The sequence below is a fragment of the Dermacentor silvarum genome, chromosome 8, assembly GCF_013339745.2.
Source record: "Dermacentor silvarum isolate Dsil-2018 chromosome 8, BIME_Dsil_1.4, whole genome shotgun sequence".
NCBI classification, from domain to species: Eukaryota; Metazoa; Arthropoda; class Arachnida; order Ixodida; family Ixodidae; genus Dermacentor; species Dermacentor silvarum.
The window spans coordinates 63,519,577-63,538,980 of NC_051161.1; the positions used below are offsets into that span (position 1 = coordinate 63,519,577).

The 19,404-nt window shown below is 43.4% G+C and overlaps 1 protein-coding gene across 16 annotated transcripts in view; it reads right to left on the reverse strand.

The window, feature by feature from the left end:
• The window catches only part of LOC119461340 (E3 ubiquitin-protein ligase UBR5), a 135,201-nt gene that overhangs the window by 8,090 nt on the left and 107,707 nt on the right, over window positions 1-19,404 (reverse strand). For 12 of the 16 annotated variants that reach the window (XM_049672497.1, XM_049672494.1, XM_049672489.1 and 9 more), the window contains 7 exons: window positions 19,169-19,368; window positions 16,707-16,962; window positions 12,839-13,115; window positions 7,235-7,458; window positions 4,737-4,903; window positions 2,692-2,904; window positions 1,306-1,534 (listed from right to left, as the gene is read on the reverse strand). In XM_049672497.1, coding sequence (XP_049528454.1) covers window positions 1,306-1,534; window positions 2,692-2,904; window positions 4,737-4,903; window positions 7,235-7,458; window positions 12,839-13,115; window positions 16,707-16,962; window positions 19,169-19,368 — 1,566 coding nt within the window. The remainder of the gene's footprint in view (window positions 1-1,305; window positions 1,535-2,691; window positions 2,905-4,736; window positions 4,904-7,234; window positions 7,459-12,838; window positions 13,116-16,706; window positions 16,963-19,168; window positions 19,369-19,404) is intronic. The other 4 variants (XM_049672496.1, XM_049672492.1, XM_049672486.1 and 1 more) reach the window with 3 other exon arrangements.

Consider the following 19,404-nt stretch of genomic DNA (forward strand, 5'->3'; position numbering starts at 1 on the left):
GATGCTCCAGTTTATATGGCACAATATTTTGACCGACAAAGCAGTGCCCATAGCGTGTGTCAATTCTGTGTAATCAAACAATTAAATTATGGGGTTTTATGTGCCAAAACCACGATCTGATTATGAGGCATGCCGTAGTGGGGGACTCCGGAAATTTGGACCACCTGGGGTTCTTTTACGTCCGCCTAAATCTAAGTACACGGGTGTTTTCGCATTTCGCCCCCATCGAAATGCGGCCGCCGTGGCCGGGATTCGATCCCGCGACCTCGTGCTCAGAAGCCCAACACCATAGCCAGTGAGCAACCACGGCGGGTAATCAAACAATAAATCTGCACATATACCGTATTTACTCGAACCTAACGCACACTTTTTTCTCGATAAAACGGGTCCAATGATTGCCTGCGCGTTAGAATCGAGTACGACCTTAAACTTGCGCTACCATATCGCCATCGGCATTTCAATATGGCCGCCTCCTACGCACTTCGAGCCTAGCTCCCGTAGCTTCGACCATGTGCTGTAGTATGTGTGCTTAGGCATTAGTCTACCAATTTAGTTAAACAGCAAATTTTTACAAGTTTATACGGCCGATAAAACTACTATCCTTACTTCGTATAGCTGTCTGCTAATTTGCTGTCGCAATCGATGCTTTGCATTTCGGGTGAAACTGGGACATTTTTGTTCATCGCAACTTTAGTGTATTGGGAGTAAATCTTGAGCGATAGTTGTATTTCTGTATGAAAGCATGAGGTGCGCGGTTACTGTAAACAATTTTTTCTTCTCTTTTGGTCACGGAAAATGGGTGCGCGTTACAATCGAGGGCACGTTAGAATCGAGTAAATACGGTACTGTTGGCTCATTATAAAGCACACAGACCTCTCAATAAAATAGCACATGATTTTCCATGGCTTCTTAAATTTATGATCTTTGGCATGCCCCACTCTTTGGCTAATGGATATGTGCCACTGTGTGTGAGCCTATTTTTGGGCAGTCCCCTATGATGGGCATATGCCACTGCAACACAGGGGGCTTAGAATGTGTTAACTACTCTCTGCGTACACTTTTTCTCCCCGTTGTTCCCCTCACCAAACATCAAACTTCAATTTCGACCTTGTGACATCACTGATGATGTCTCACACTGTGCATCAACTTGAAATCAATTCAAGAAATCAAAACTCATGTTCAGCAGCACTCTGGCAGTGGACATGGAGAGAAAAAAAGAATGTGGCTCTGGCAATCTCAAGAGACAACAGCATAAGAGAGCGGCAACTCTTGCAGTGTCATTATCTCAAAGGTCACGTTGCTCACCTCCTCAGGACACAGGTCGATGCAGAAGGTCAGGTCAAGGGCAGAGAACACGGTGCTTGAGTCTCGCGATTCTGCCTCCAGCACCAGCTGGCGAAGAGACTCGTACAGCAGGGGGTCAAAAAACGCCAGGTCGTGCCAGCCAATGCGCTTGTTCAAGACGTACTTGATGACGTGCCGGTTGAAAGAGATGGGGCACAGCTCATTCTGTAGCAGGCACAGCCCGACAATCCTGCATCAGAGTTTGGAGAAAGTTTATTTTCTATTTCATAAAATAGGCTTTTCTAGTTTCCTGTCCCCGTCAGAAAATCTGCAAGATACAAGGGAGCTTTAGAAATAGCACACCCGAGTGTCTTTGCATACCCAAAGCCCTACACCCTGCTTGCGTTTTTTGTACTCCCTTTGTGTCCTTTTATATACCTTCTTGTGTATGCCTGGCAGTTCGTGTTCACCAACTTTGGGTGTGCAAAATACAGTCACTGACTTTTTTTTTTTTTTTTGAGGGGAAGAGGGGCACCAAGCAGAACATGAAAATGCCCCTTTCAAGTTCCCTTCAGTGCCATCCTAGTGGGCAACTGTAACCCTTAAGTTTCAAATGGTTTTTGGCAACACATGTATAGTCTTCTGTTAACTCTACTCCAGTTGATTACATTTTTCAGTTCACTCGTTCTCAACATAAGGTCCCAGCCCATTTTCATACTTTTGCCTGGGTAAACACTTAAATTATTTCGACCAATTGGTATGATTTCGTGCCACTTGTCAATTGGCACTCAAAAAGCTAATAAAATTGCACCCCCACGAGACGAAAGAGTACACTGCTGCAAACTGCAGTATCACAAGTGAGATATGAGTTGTATCCTACACTCGTACTCTCGCCAACATCTTAATGTATCCTCACCAACAAAAGGAAAGGCACGGTGCTGCAAACTGTGGCATCAAAGGAGTAAGATATATGCGGCATTTCTACTCCCGTATGACTACTTTTATTGCTTTCTAGCATACTGAATATCATTTTTCAGTTAAAGTTACTAATTTGCGATTTTACTAGGTGTGACCTGCTGATCGTGCCTGGCAAATAACCCAGTCACCAGGGGCACTACTGATCGCGCTTGAACCTGATAGGGATCGAATTACTTGATCGCAATTAGCTGCTTTGCAGCCAATTTCGGTCGAGGAAAGATTGGGCTTTTGAGGTTGAGCTTGGGCTTGATCATAATCGAAACAGCCCCGTGTGACGGGGGTAAAAGGACATTCATCAGCTTCCATTTTCACAACTCCAGCTACACTTGCCCCAATGTTGTGCCACAATGCCTGATAGACACAAATGCTGCCGATAACTTAAGGCCAACATAACTACAGCCATGCGTAAGAGACATTGCCATGACTTGCCTGCCAACGTTCCGGAATGCGTTAAGTCTGTCTGGCGTGCACTTTCCCTGGCGTGGGGCATAGAAACCCCTTTTGCCTGGCTGATACACGAGGGGGCTGCAGTCCTCGCCGTCGTCCTCTTCCTCCTCCGCGTCGCTGCGCCGCGCTGCCGTGCTCCGCCGTCCTCGCTCCCCAAGGCTGAACACATCCAGGTCCAGGAGAGTATCCGCTTCCCTGCAAACATGCCAAGGTCAGTTGAGGAAAAAAAAAAAAAAAAAAAGCTGCAACCATGCCAAGAACTAAATTCATCGCAGCATAGTTTCCAGTAGTGTGAGAGCTGTTTTATATTACACTCAAACCTCACTGGAACGAAGTCGTGTCAGTCAAAAGAAAACCTCCATTCATACCATTTCCATTGTAAGCATACTATAAAACAAAGTGCACAGGTGCAGCTGAAATAGTAGTCATGCACACCTGCTCAGCTAACTTATCACAGAATAATAAACAGGCATTATTAGGTTATAGGAATTTCCAGCATTTAACACCATCCGTTATTCTTGCGTTAAATATTGTTTTTACCAAGTGTTACTGGACGGTGCTTGACTAATGATGACGATGAAAGGAGCGAACGCTAAGCAAAGGAGAGACACACAGGTAGCTACGGAACAAGGGTGACAGACGATGTGCAGTCGCAGGAACTTGCTGCGGAAAGGTTCGGAGTGTAACAGGTGGATAGCAAAATCACGATGTCGTCAGCTAGCGACTTCCGGTTCGAGGGTTAGCACTTCTCTTGCTTCGTTCAGCCATGTCAGCAGTTTCTACAGTGCGATTTCCCGCTGTTTGTGAAGAAAACACGCTTCAGCAACGTGATTATGGTTGGCTGCTCGGCATTAGGGTGCACGAAGTCTTCCGTGAAAGGGGAAAAAAAATGTTTCGTTTTCCATCGAATGAAGCGCATAAACATAAATGGACAGTTGCCGTCAAACGAGCGACCGTGAACGGCGAGCTGTAGGTACCGAACGTAGGAGCCAGAATATGTGAATATCATTTCGTCACAGACAAGTGTTTTGGCGAATAACTTCGTCTACTAACGTTCTTGTACAAATACCCCTTTTTTTAACAATCAGTTAAGTACACACAGGTGCACCCAGCAAGGACCCTTAGCACATTGACTATGTGCCGTCTTCATTTCGGTACAACTAAAAGGCAAGTGAGGCTGCACGAAAGAGGGAGGAGAGGTAGCGTCAAAATAATTCGTGCACTTTTCAGTACTTAAATCAGTGCTTTCTCTCTGCAGTTATACACGACATGCGTCTCTTGAGAAAAAAATGGGAGACAGCGAAGGCATAGCAGCCGACGACATGGCGCGCGTTGGGCACCGCTGCAGACAAAACAGCGGACGAAGCGATCGACTGCACCATTTGTTATGGGAAGCGTCACAAACAGCCACTTATTAGGTCGACTTACCACTTAATAAAAACTACTTCTTAACGACCGTTTATTTGCGCTCAACAAACGTTTGCGCTTGATAAACGTTATATGACTATTTGACGTGACACAAATGCGTTAGGGCATGAAATGCCTGCCACCTAAAAATACATGAGTCTAAGGGCGCCAACACAAATATGAAGGAGTGATAGCTCACCCCTACGTTTTGGAACTGCCCAGCGGTGCTTGCATTGTGGTTTTTCACCAAAGTTCCGCAGTATATAAAAGACAAAGCGTGTGAAGCATGGACATGAAGTGACGGTGGCATAGACGGCGTTGTGGTCTCGAACCGGAAGCTGTAGCAGAATACGCCGTACCCCACAATCCCTTGCGACAACCGAGATTTTGCTATCCATCTACTGTGAGTAGACATGCAAGGTACCTTTATTCTTGTCGCTTTGTATTCCCCGAGTTAAGTTACCACCGTTTGAAAAAATGTTTCGTTCTCGTTATTTCGTGCCTCTGAAACCCACAGCCAAGCAATAGGATCACTGCAATGTTGACGCAGTAATGTACCGAATCAGGCAGAATACTTACTGGCAATAAAATTTTTTTGAACTGCTAGGCAGTTTACTTACCGTCCGTGCGACACAATGATCTCCAGAGCCTCATCCACTTTTTCGCGAAGGGCATCCTCTGAAGCCAAGAGGAGGAGCAGTTGGGCAGCTGACTGTTCAAGTAGCATGCCTGTGATCTTGCTGGCTAAGGACTGATTAGAGGAAAATGTCGGTGTCAACTGTACTTCCTGCGTGCAGATCGCGCACGCAAAAAAAAAGAAAAGACAACTGTCAGTTCTCCCATTGAAATATTAACAACACTGCACAGGGTTTAAAAAATTTTCTCACAAGATATCTTTACAAAGAAAGCAGCATACCGTATTTGCCGATACAAAACCCGCCCTCATGTAAGACCCGCACCACCCACTTTTGAGGTCAAACGATTTGCAAAGAACTTCCAGAAAAGATTAAATTTTGAGTGTCGCTATAAGTTTTTAAAGTTGCTGTTATACCTAACAGCATGGAGGGCATGCAGGACGATCCTTTTTTTTTTTTTTTTTTTTTGAGCATGCTGATGAGGTATTACTCTTGTTTCATACTTTGCAGGCAATGTTGCGGAAGCTACGCAAGTAGTGCGATCATAAAACTCTCACTCTGCATGTTTTGCAAGACAACTACTTGGTAATTTAAATCTAGGGTTGTGCGAATACTCTAATGAGTTTTCCAGTTTTCTGGAATAATACTGGAAAGCAAACCTTTCTAAACAATAGAAGATCGCCATTAGGCACAGTATGGTCCACTATTGAAAAGCTCATTGGTATCAGGACAACATAACTACTCTATTTCTTCAACTTCGGAGGGAAAAAAGCACTTCATTCTGATTGACAGACATTCTATCGATAAAAATAATTTTCCAGACCTTCTTATTTGAGCAGAGTTATCAGTGCTGGCATACTAATTTGGAGTTCCCGTTAATAAGTCAACCATACTATACATCTCGATTCCTACGTATTTAAGTTACTGGTAGCTAGCAACAATCTTGTTACGTAATGCGAGTAGACTCCTGAGCATGAGTAACACCGTGTCTTTTTTGCACAAAATTTGTAAGCATAACATTCTGTGTTAAATTTTCTGATTTTGATTTTTCTTTGATTTTTCCTTTATTCGATTCAATATTTGATTTGACATTACCATTCGGTATTTGCAAACCCCTAGTTACAACTACAACTTACAGATGCAAAGTCACGCCTCTATGCTTTTGGTATGCAACCTACTACGTTTTGATCATTGGCACAACCTGTGCGCCATGGCTGCTGGTTTTAAAAATGTGTCGCTCCACTCATTTGGTGGTAAATAGGTTCATATCTATGCCTTCCATGTAATAATCATGTCACATTTTGCAACATATAGATACAAAACTTAATTTTACATTGATTTGTATGGCGCATATATATATACATATATATTTTTTTAAATGTGTTACACACTAAATTTTGTCCGTAAAGGGGAGCAGTGAGAGAAATTCTCTAGCTTTTGTAGCGCTGCCTGCTATGTATGTAACTAGTAAGCTCTGGTGATGACGGCAGTGATAATGAAAGGAGGAGCAATGAAGAATGATTTCGAACTTGATCATAGCGCTAAACCTTGGAATAAATCTTGAGCCAGTAATTTCATTATTCTGTACATCATTCGTGAAGTTGTTCACGGTTTTAGCACGTAGTAATACGACCCATTCATGCAAGTGCCACATCCTCCAGCATTCCAAAAAAAAAAAAAAAGCGCAAGTGTTACACGAGTAAATATGGTAACCATCTTCAAGCTCAGTGTAACTTTCTTAGAATGATGGCTTAGCTTAGTAACCTCACACTAGCGGAAAAAAATGCCGGCGGCAGAATACACATTGCAAGGATAGGCGAGTGGCAACCTTTTCCTGATTCAAAGCAAATCAACCTCAGAGCTTGCTAAGTGGCATGCATCGCCGATCGAGGAGACCAATAAGCAATGGCCCACTTAGATGTACACAAGTGCCATGTGAAACTACTGCCTTGAATTTCCCAGTAAACATAGCCGCTTTCAGCAGAGCGTGAAGTTGTCGTGCGACTGCCATGGTGGTAGAGAGGCTAGCCAGTGTGGCCACAGCACCAATGGTGCATTTAAATGGAAGCAAGTTTCTGCATACACTTTTTCGTTCGGCATGGTCACACCTTTTTCAGTACATAATAGCACCTGTGCAACACGCACGGAATTAAATAATGTGGCTAACAATATGCTTACAACCTCACTTTGAGTTCATGTATGTTCTCATAGTAGTTTGAGGTTCAACAAAAACTCTTCAGGTGAAAGTAGCACATGATCAGAATACAACGAGCAGTCGCCTAAAGTTGAGAAGTGAGGAAGAGAGATTATTAAAGAAACGCACAGAGGCAAGCCTGAGTTAAGAGTACCTCTACACCCTGCTGTTCTGTTCAGAGGGAAAGGGACGAGGAAGGTTGAAAGAAACATATAATAAATTATAAGTTACGAACGAGTGCTCATTTAATTCCGATTGCTTTCTCGACACTGAATGTCTCCAGACTCACAGGACGCAAGGCATGGACACGGGGGTACAGCCTCTGGCCCAGCTGCTGCCGATGAGGGCTGAGGTGGTCGTTCGAAGCCTGTCCGCTGCCACCTGCCTCACCGGGCATCACAAATGGGGGTGCATCATAGCGCAGGCCACCACCCGACTTAGTCGCTTGGCCACCCGCACTTCCACTGCGCCGTTCCTTGTCCCTCTCGCGTGATCGGAGTCGCTGGATTATGTCTGAGGAAAAAGAACAAACCGATCTGGAGAGGGTTGATTGGCTAGCAAAGGAACATGAAGGCTGCTTGAAAAAATGCACAAAGGAACTCAAAATCTGGTCTACTGGTGTGCACCCTAATCACAGAGAGGGAGAGAGGGAGTAGTGATACAAGAAATGGAAATCTCTCTCTTTAAACCATAGCTTCAAGGCTAGTAAAGTCAGCTCTGCCTTCAAGTTTCTTTTACAACAACCAAGCCAGGTGACTGACCAACAGCAGATCATAAAAAAATTTTGACCGACTAAAAAAATTTTGCCAACTACAGCAAAAGTTTTCAGTATTCATTAAAACGCCTTGTTCATAACAATGTAATACCCCTGTCACACGGCAGATCTAATGCCACTTCCGACAAGTGACATCTGTTGAGGATAAATGTCATTATCACCGCGTGCTGTCACACAGCACAAACTAACGTCATTTAAAAATGATGAAAATTACGACAGTAAAAAAAGAGAGGCAGAAATAGCATCGAACATAATTTTGTTCACCGATTATTTTCCAATGTGCTAAAATTCGTTGGAATAAGTGACCCTCCCTTTCACACCTTGATTTTGGATCACTAACTTGTCGACACAGGCAACCAAGTCGAGTCAAGCCAAGACGAAGATTAGGCAAACAACATGGCAGAAAGCACGACGGGCATTTTCAAATTTTATTTGGTTCGCCACAGGTCTCCTCTAAACGATCCTGCCACACTTATCAGTTCGTGGGTGTCCCCTTTAGACCTCTGCGTGTGGCTCCCAATGTCCATATTGCCATCTTGTGCCATAGCAAAACACGCATGTGCTCAACCAAAGTAACCGAAGCGGCTACGGCTGGTGCAAACGCGACTGCCACAGCCAAGGCCAAAGATGACCATCTAGTCCCTGGACTGAGAGTAGCTTTCTGTAATTATGCACTGTGATGCACTTAAATATCATTGAAGTAATAATGAAGTAATAAAATTGGCGGAACATTAGTTATCTTTTGTTAAACAATAAAGAAAGCATGCACTGTTTAGGAAGCTGATTGGTAGGCTCCTGGTGTTGAAGATATGCATAAGGTTCCAAAGCAAATGTAAATTAGTTTGGCGAACTCATTAGTTTGAAAATGTTATTTTCAACGAATGTCATTGCATTTTCTCCATCTGACAGCAAACAAATGACATTATGAGCGAATGTCATTCACTGAAAATGACATTAGATCTGCCGTGCGACAGGAATATGATATATAAATGAAGGGACTGGGAGGCGTCAGAGCTGAGCAGCACGTAAGAAGAAACGGGCAGACAAGAAGTGAGGACAACTGGTTCCAGAAGAAATTAAATTCCAAAACAAAAACACGACACCAGACTGCCTAGTTGACTCATTGTCAATGTACAGTCGCAGCGGAAAAAGATTAGCACAAATGACTGGTGGCCGGAGCGGCAAAATCACGACACTCTTTCTGACGGCCACCAGTCACTTGTGGTGTGTGTTGTGATTTTGCCGCTCTGGCCCAAAGTCACTTGTGCTAATCTTATTCTGCTGGGACTGTACTTGTATCGGCTGTTTAAATAGCGCAGCCGGGCACATTCACATGTGATGGCATATACAACATGGCACATACCACATAGTTGGGTTTTTTTCAGCGTTGCATCCATTTCTACCTCAGTGCGAGGCACACCACGGTCTCGTGTATGGATGACTTGGGCATTTAAGGTTAGTGCTGCGATCAGTATATCAAAGGCCACTCTGCAGTGCGAGTGACTTGCAAAATTAGTACATAAGGTAAGCAAACATTTGTGTGTTCAAAACTGCCATGGAGAAGAGCATCAGTAAATTCCTGCTTTTAATGATATTTAAAACAGTCCGAGATGCACGGAGGTTTCAAACAAGCTTCAGATAGGCATACTTTATATTTCAAATTATTTACATCGCGGAATATTTCGTGATCCCCTTCGAGTTTCATGTGTCTGGGATCGACTTAAGTTCACACTTTGGTGAGGATATCACTTGCTGGTAATACTAGTGCTTTTCAGAGTACAGTCTAACCTTAATATAATTAAATTGGATGAGCAGCAAAAAACATTAAATTCTGAATTTTGTCTGCTAAATCTAGGCTGCCCTTTTGTTTTCTTATGATGAAGCGATTAACGAGGAAAAGGTCACCATAACATTGTTCATGATAAGAATGACGACAAGGCGTGACAAGATCAAGTTAACACACGTTCCTTTGATCATTGCGAAGGCTTGTTTGGATCCCTTCTCACTTTCCAAGGCTCGCTTTCGACTGGGATTTTCCAGTTGTTCCAACTGACTGGTGACACATTTGAGAGTTTATCCACATGCATAAATAGAGTGTACCAATCATTGTTTCCATACCAGTGCAACAGACGGCCACAGCAGTGCTATGTGTCCTACGATCAGTGGTTGGCGTTTATCAGCACTTGTAAGCAATGCTTGAATTTGATGGATTTGTAAATGATGAATTATGTTTAGGCGACATGTTTATATTATTATTTTTTGCAGGTCACAAAATCTCCATGCACGTGCACGTGGTATGCATGAACTTGATTATCAGTAACTGTAGAATGAAATCACATCACTGAATTGCGCAAAAAGATACACAGTCAAACTCACTTATAACAACATCCAAGTGCCAAAAAAGCCCCATTGTTAAAATCGATAATTGCTGCAATCGGATTGCACGAAAAAAGCATAGGGGAGAAACATCCAAACATTTCAATGAGAAAGAAGTACACTAGTCGAGCCCACTTACAGCCTTACTGGTTTTAACAATACCCAGATGCAACAATGAGCAGCTGCTGCATAGTGACCATTTGTCTGTGTTCTATGGTAAAATAAACCGCTTACTGCGATGTTCTCAAGCCCCATTATTGGCTATAGCAATTAAACCTGGCGATTGGGTGCCTGCACCGAAAAGTAACGTAAAATCCAGGAAAACATAAAAAAATGCGACCCGCTTTAGCACACAGCACAAAGGCGCTTTGTGCACAGCACAAAGGCGAGTGTGGCGAAATTCCTTGCATTATTTTTTTTCCCGAGAACTTCGTTGCATAGCCAATAGCCAGATTTAACTGCCATAACAGATAACACAGCATAAGAGCAATGAAGTAAGCGAACTAAGCGGTTTATTTTACCAGAACACATAGAAAAGTTGACTAAGCATTGGCCGCTCATTGTTAAAATGGGTATCGTATGTGGCCTTGCGATAATAAAGGATGCAAAATGTTCACATCACAGATACGGAGAAGAAGCCTGCAGCGTTTACTTTTGCATCTAGGCTTTCTTTGATAACTTCACCACATTAAGTGAGGTTCATTATATCAAGGTTAAATATACTTATATTATTATTTCACTGTAGCACAACATTTTTGAGAGGCAGCATTTTCTATTTTACATGCAGCAAGAAGTCAACAGTGATATGGAACCAGCAAGAGATAGGACAGACTCAGTGGCAGTGTACTACAGGAGGGCACACCATTAAACCAGGCAGCAAGCCATGCAATGCTGAGGTGATGTTAACAGGAAGCTTGACAATGGCCAAGGAAAAGAGAGCACAGCAAACTGGGTGAAACAAAGACACCGGTAGTATACTGCGTCCCTCTACAGATAACAAGGGACCCTTCAACACTGTTTTTAAGAAAGCTGTGCTGTGTGTCTGGCAAACACATCACGGCACGAATCTCTTTTTCAACAATAGGCTTCCGAATTCACCTCACATGAACGAAGTTACTGGCAATCAAATGGTGCTTCTTCCACACTCACACATTTGAGAACTGTCTATCGCGCCACTAAATCTTTGGAAGCCGTAATTATCATCACAGTGGTAATCTCTTCCACAAGGTGGTGTAACAGCCTTTTCATACATGAGAAGTTTTAATTTTTGGTCCTGCCAGAGGCACTGCTTAGTTGTGAAATACAGCCTGTTTGTTTACCACTGCATCACAATAAACACAATAACTGGCACAGAACAGCCATTTGACCTTCTGGCCCAAATCCTGGCGTAGGCAAAACATATTTTTGGCACAGTGGCGAACGTAAATCTATATAGCAGATGGTCTCAATCCCCCCCCCCCCCCCCCCTAACTGAAATAGTCAATAAATATAACGGAGTCGGCTTTATGTGAATCAAAGAGGCATTCGAAATAAAAATTACCATACTATGACTTTCCATGTGCACATTGGAGTTTCCGTCCTCTAACGCTTGGGTGCGGCTTGCATCCCCTAACCTAATATACTCTCTAACAGGGAGCTTTAGACTTGGTGCATCTAACATTTCGGGATGCAACCACCAGGTTTACAGAAGAATTCAAGAAGGTATACAAAAGAAAGCGAAATGGGCACAAAAGAACACAGGCAGGGTGTGGTGGTCCGGGTGAACAAAATCTAAAACTCCCTAATGGCCAGCTTAAACAGGGCACTTGGAGAGCTTGCGAGGAGGCAGCATTAATGAGTCCTTCTGTAGGAAAACCTCAGATAGTTGGCCAAATTTTAGTTTCATTCATGGCGAACAACATTATTATTTTTTTATTGCTACAGTAAAACCTTGTTGATACTGTCTCATTTCGTACGATTTCTCAGCACCAACATTCGCGACCGAGAAGACAAAAAATTACCAATAAAGTTATGCTTCTTTTTTACCGGTTCATACGTTCCTGGAAAACACAATCTTTCGGCACCAACGTTCAGTACATCGCCAAACTTTTTCTAGCCACTCGTTCCCATGTGAACAGGAAAACATGCGGGGTACGCGCAATCAAAAGCAGTAGGCGCCCGCCTATATCACGTGAGAGTGCCGGCACGCATTCCTCTTCCGGTACTAGCAGATCTCCTGGCGGGTCATTGCACGCCGCATTCAAAGCTATCGCTGCCAACCCTATTGCGATAAGCATCTTCGCGATAAGCATCTCGCCGATGGAAGTGTACTGCATACTTTTAATAGGCGATAACCCAAACGCAATGGCGTTTCCTGCTGCAGGCAACCCGAAGTGAGTGTCATGTTTCGCTCTGACGACATTTCTTTTTTTTTTTTCCAGACACGTATGAACAAGGTCCTACTGTAGTTTACTATTTAACAATTATATGGAGGACATAACACATTTCCAGGAGCTTGTAGCATATTATCACAGTGGTGATGCCAACCCTGTCCAAAATATTAAATTTTTGTGATTAGGATAACTCTTGTTCTTGAGAAAATCGACCCTCTAGACATTCTGGAGCATGAAGTTGCTCAGCTTTAGCGTCCTCTAACTGCCAGTCATAATCCAAACAACAGGTCCAATTGACAAACTAAGATTTGGTAGGTCCCTTGTTTCACCCAGCCTACCCTGCAGCCCCACGGCCAACATTCAACCTTACAAGGGAGGTGACGCTCACTGTACTGCAGTGACCGGTTGCCCGCCTGGCAGCCCTCCAGGTTGGGAAGCTTCTCGGGAGAGAGGATGGCCTCAGCAATGGCGGCGTAGAAGGAACGTGCCACCCCGGAACCTTCCCCAGGCTCATCCTTGAAGGTGACCTTGACCCTGTTCATGGCCAGTGGAGGGGTGCCCCCCATGCTACGGCGGCTGTAGGCACTGTACTGGTTGTTCAGCTCCTTGAACGTCTGCTGCAGCAGGCTGTTGCGCTCACGCTCAATCTGCATAGGTGGCCAAGATGGAACAGACAGCAGCTGTAGTGGTAGGGATGGCTGAACATGGCGCAAAAGTCCCAACGCTGCACTTCCACCTACCTTGAGCATTTCCTTATCTCACCAAACCATCTCATCCTCTGTCACCTTCAACAGCATTTCGTTGGGAGTCATTCTGTTACTGTAAGCATTACACGGCATGCCCAATGCCACATACTTATCTCAAATGATTATCTGCCTACATTTGCTCTTTAATCAATACTGCCCTCATCCCATCTATGTTAGGTCACGCCACATCTATGTCGCATTCGACGGCTAAGAGAATTAGGGCTGCTCGTTTTATTTTTGATAAGTAACAAAAGATGTAGAAAGAACTTGACTTTGATACACTGATAATTTACAACATAAAAGCAAAGGCAATACTCTGATCATCTTTACCCAAAGTATTATATGCACTTCATTTTAATTGTGAGGATGGCCTAAATGCAAATTGTGTTCGTTAACATGTTCAACACTGTCTGGTTTGATCCTGCTTTCGTTTCTGCACATGTCACAGGCATAATTAACAGGTTACAGCAGCTGTGAGCCTGTCATTGCCAAGAGGAAAAACAGGGGCATGTTTAGTAAACAAGAAATAATAGCTTAGCTTTTCTACAAAGATATTGGTGGAAGGCTGTGATCCTCTATATATGATTCCGCTATGATCCCTCTATATATCCACTAGGTGATGCAACTGATCATCATCATCATCATATTCATGTCCACTGCAGGACGCAGGCCTCTATCCTGTGATCTCCACTTACCCCTGTCTTGCGCTAGCTCATTCCAACTTGCGCCTGCAAATGTCCTAACTTCATCATCCCATCTGGTTTTCTGCCAACCTCGACTGCGCTTTCCTTCTCTAGGTATCCATTCTGTAACCCTAATGGCCCACCGGTTATCCATCCTACGCATTACATGGCCTTCCCAGCTCCATTTCTTCCGCTTAATGTCAACTAGAATATCGGCTATCCCCATTTGTTCTCCGATCCACACCGCTCTCTTCCTGTCTCTTAACGTTAGTCCTAAGATTTTTCGTTCCATCGCTCTTTGTGCGGTCCTTAACTTGTTCTCGAGTTTCTTTGTTAACCTCCAAGTTTCTGCCCCATATGTTAGCACCGGTAGAATGCAATGATTGCACACTTTTCTTTTCAACGACAGTGGTAAGCTCCCAGTCAGGATTTGGCAATGCCTGCCGTATGCACTCCAACCCAATTTTATTCTTCTGTGAATTTCTTTCTCGTGATCAGGGTCCCCTGTGAGTAATTGACCTAGATAAACGTACTCCTTTACAGACTCTAGAGGCTGACTGGCGATCCTGAATTCTTGTTCCCTTGCCAGGCTATTAAACATTATCTTTGTCTTCAGCATATTCATCTTCAACCCAATTCTTACACTTTCTCGATTAAGGTCCTCAATCATTTGCTGTAATTCCTCTCCATTGTTGCTGAATAGGACAATGTCATCTGCAAACCGAAGGTTGCTGAGATGTTCGCCATTGATCCTCACTCCTAAGCCTTCCCACTCTAAGAGCTTGAATACTTCTTCTAAGCATGCAGTGAATAGCATTGGAGAGATTGTGTCTCCTTGTCTGACCCCTTTTTTGATAGGTATATTTCTACTTTTCTTGTGGAGAACCAAGGTAGCTGTGGAATCCAGGTAGATGTTTGCTAAGATATTCACGTATGCCTCCTGTACTCCTTGATTACGCAATGCCTCTATGACTGCTATTATCTCTACTGAATCAAATGCCTTTTCATAATCTATGAAAGCCATATAGACAGGTTGATTGTACTCTGCAGATTTCTCGATTATCTGATTGATGACATGGATATGATCCATCATAGAATATCCCTTCCTGAAGCCTGCTTGTTCTCTTGGTTGGCTGAAGTCAAGTGTTGCCCTGATTCTATTGGAAATTATCTTGGTGAATATTTTATACAATACTGAAAGCAAGCTAATGGGTCTATAATTCTTCAATTCTTTAACGTCTCCCTTCTTATGGATTAGTATAATGTTGGCGTTCTTCCAGCTCTCTGGTACACTTGAAGTTGTGAGGCATTGCGTATAAAGGACCGCAAGCTTTTCAAGCAAGATGTCTCCTCCATCTTTGATTAAATCTACTGTTATTCCATCTTCTTCAGCAGTTTTTCCTCTGGTCATGTCTTTCAAGGCCCTTCTAACTTCATCGCTAGTTATAGAAGGAGCCTCTGTATCCGCTTCATCACTATTTCGAATGAAAGGAGCTTGGCTGTTTTGGGAACTGTACAGGTCAGTAAAGAATTCCTCTGTTTTTACTATGTCCCTGATGCAACTGATAGGAAGGTCTTATTCCGACTAGGTGTGTGCAAATATTTCAAATATAAATTGAATAGCTCCGTTTCAGATTGAAATATTCAATCCCAGAATATGACATTCACTTTATTCAAATATTCGATTATCTACAAATATATGGGGCTTGCTTCAGTTATAGGGTCCTTCTGCTATGGAAAAGGGCCACTACATAACATACACTTGTACTAATTGCACCCATTGCAAGTTAGAAAATTTTGAACATTTCTAGATGTTTTCAACACCACACCAAATGAATTTGCGATAGAAATATGCAAATGAAAAAGAAATCATTTTTTTCCCTCTTTCTCTATCCCCATCTCTCCTCCCCCTTTTAAAAAGAATTCAAGTCAATTTCTCCAGCAGAAACACTGAAAGGCTTTCAGAGATAAAAGCTGCTCTTGGCCTCTTTAATATTCACATTTGAAGCCTATATTTTTCTAATATTCATATTCAATTAAAAACTTTTGTACGCTCATCAAACCCTGAAGGGACCAACAAATTGATCGAATTATCCGGCGGGTCAAATTAAACAAGGTGCAGAAAAAATAGCCAAAACACATTGCTGATTCACTTGGCAGCATTTGCCCCAGTCACATCCCTCCGAATCAAACGTGCACCCACTTTCTATGTGTACAAAGTAGAAAGCTAATGCAGAAATAACAATAACGCTCCTCAACAGTAGAAATCAAATGTGATTTAGCAAGAAACATAGGCAAGGTTTTAAAATGTGTTGCACAATGGCGACCGGTTTTCTAAAGTCGGCTTCGCCGCAGTACACTCATGTTATGCGGTAAAGCATACAGACGCCGAGAAGGCGATTTTGGTTTCATATCCAAATGCCCCACGCAGGCAATTTCCGGCTCAATTTTCTTAAGGAGGGGGGGACGTCAAGTTCAAATTATCTGAGAGGGCCAATTTTAGGATCGAAATAAGGAAAAAGTTTGGGCCCATAGATACTACACTCATGTTAGCATGGGCTCTGGTCAAGGCCTTGGGTCAGGATCGAATTAACCGAACAATCAAATTAACAAGAGTCAAATTAACAAAGTCTACTGTATCTGAACATCACCAATTCTAACCCATAATATTTAGCAAAATATCATGCACTCCAGTTAAATGTTGTGTTTTAGAAAAAGATAGCCAATTCGAATTGATGGCAGATGCAATATGGTAGACTACACCTGGAATTTGAACGACAAAGAGAGAGGAAATGGATGGGCAGTGCACCTTGGAGAGCGTGAGGTCTCTCTGCTGGGAGTTGCGCAGCTTCTCCATGTCTCGACGGAATCGCACCTCCTTGACCGGGAAGCCGCCCAGCTCGCTGATGACCGAGCCCGGCTCGGCACCCACGTCGTCCACAAAGACACGCCCAAACAGCTCCAGCGTCAGCTGCCACCGGCTCAGCAACACCTCGTGGGACACCAGTTGGCCTAAGGCACCAGAACTGCCACTACCACTGCTCACTGATGGTGTGCCACCACGGCTGAAACATTTCCACACGACCATGAGCACAGATGCAACAAAGACATTTAGCCTGACAGTTACAGCAGTGGATTGTGGTTTTCTGGGCAAAATCCACTACCCACATTTCTAACATATCAGTAGCTTTTTCAATGATACTGTCAAACAGGATGTGTTTTATTCTTGTACAGAATTTGTGAAGTCACTTAGATCTGTCAGACGGGCAAATTTAGTGTGATTTTGAGTGAGTACACTTCGCGAAAGTGTCATTCGCAGGCTGTCACACAGAAAGCTTGTGACACTTGCTGTAGGACGCACTTGCCTATGAGTGCAATTGGCGAACTCAATTTGCTACGTTGAAGTGCATAGCCTTGACTGCAGTGCTTCAAATATAAATAAAATTATGCTCTGTGGACAGTCACTGCCAATTCTGAAACCAATATTTTTGCGAATTAGAGTGTTCTAAGCAATTCTTTCTCTGCCAATGAAATCAGTGTAGTTTTTTTGTGCATGACACTTCGCCACTGTCAGGACTTCCCAATGTGCAGTACATCGCTTGTTGGATGTAATGTCGTCCATTCCTCACCCGAGAAAATTGAGCATGTTATTTTGCAAATATTGACTAAAATAACAAGTACTATATGATGTACTGGCTGATTTACTGATCGACAGTCACCAATTCCAAATGACAACTTCTTTTCTCGTCTAGCAACACTGCTACCATGACACTTGGTGCGGCGGAGTGCCTTCACACAGTGCGTTTAAATTTGCCCGCCTGACTCCGGTATTAGTTCATTTAAAAATAAATGTCACTGCAGAACTGTCACTCGATCGCCGCTGCGAGAGCCAATCAGTCACGAGATGACAAGAATTGCAGCTTCCCCACCGCTTTTGTGCAAAATCGCAAAAGGATTTGCTCATCCATTACACTAATAAAATCATGCTGACGTAGTAAACATTTGCTTATTGTTTTCTGGATACTCTGATAATTCGGGATTCGGTTAATTTGGACATTTTTTTTTTTTTCGGTCCCGTGAAATTCGAATTAACTAGGTTTTACTGTAAAATGTGATATATACTATTCGAACTATTCGATTCGAAATTATTCACCCAAATCACTACGTATTCGCTTCGAACCTCAAATTCACTATTCGCCCATCCCTACTGAGAACAAGTCAGTGCCTTGGTCTATGCACCACAGCGCTGATTATGGCTTTTAGGTTGCTATGCAGCAAAATCTTTAATTTCCAGGCCACCCAGAGGCCAGATCATGTGAAAGGACACACGACTGCCAGAATTCTCACCAATTTACTGCTTGCTTCTTTCTCTTTTATTTTAGAGGGAGAGGGGAGAAAGGCAGAGGAATAAAAAAAAAAAACCCACACACACAAGGCCGTAAATGGCCACGTTATGTAGAAACCCTGCAGCAAGCCATGTCAAAATGACAAGTCTAAATTCACTAATAATAAGCAGGCTTATAATCCCTGCTCTGCAGCAACAACAGATAGCACACTGGAGGCCCTTGCCCTGCTGCTTGAAGAACCTGCTTTCTCACCAACACCTCTAGTGCCTGCAGGAAGCATGCTTTCCCTGCCACGAAGCAATGAAGCAGATCTCGAAGAGTCAGTTTCCTAGCTCCCTTCGACTATACTTAATACTGACTGCACAACACTTCATGGAATGGGTCAGAAGCCTGCCCCCCATTCCATGTTGATTATCCCCAGATGCTTTGAATTTTGCCCCTTACTCAGTCTCGGAACAACACACAATAAGCTGCCCAATCTCTGCTAATTGATCTGTCAAGGGCATTGCTATATTGTCCGTCACGGCATGCTGACTAGCTAGAGGCCATGTCGATGTGGGGGCGTTCCGACTCTTGTGTCTCCTCACATTCCGTCTTCCCCGCAAGACTCTCATGTCTCCTGATTTCTGGCTTCCGTGACAGCTAAAAGGAGAAAGCTAATGCAAATCCATGCACTACCCAATTGCTGTTTGAACCACCATTTCCCTCTGGTATTATCTGTAGCAAACTCTATGCTTCAGCAGAAACACCTATTCAATTAGGTGAAATCACAGTGATGACTTACGAAAGTGCTGCCCAACAAGAGCTCAGAAATTTCAGCTATAAGCATTAGACAACGCAGTGCAGCGGGCACAAGCATCACCAGATTCTTTGTGGTTTATCAACGGTTGGCAGATGTAACAACCTCTGCAGTGAGAATGCTCACCTTGCAGAAGACATGCTGCCAATCCCACTGCTCGAGTTTGACTGTGCAGGACCAAGGCTAGCAGATGAGGCTGCTGATGATGATGTTCCTTCTGGCCTCGCTAATGAGGGCAACGTGTTGCTTGAGGTAACTGTCACTTCAGCAGCAGGACTAGGTGCACCAGAATAGGATGTAGGAACGTGGGTTTCAGAAGACTGTGACTGGAAATTAAAATAGGAACAATGTAAGCAGACATT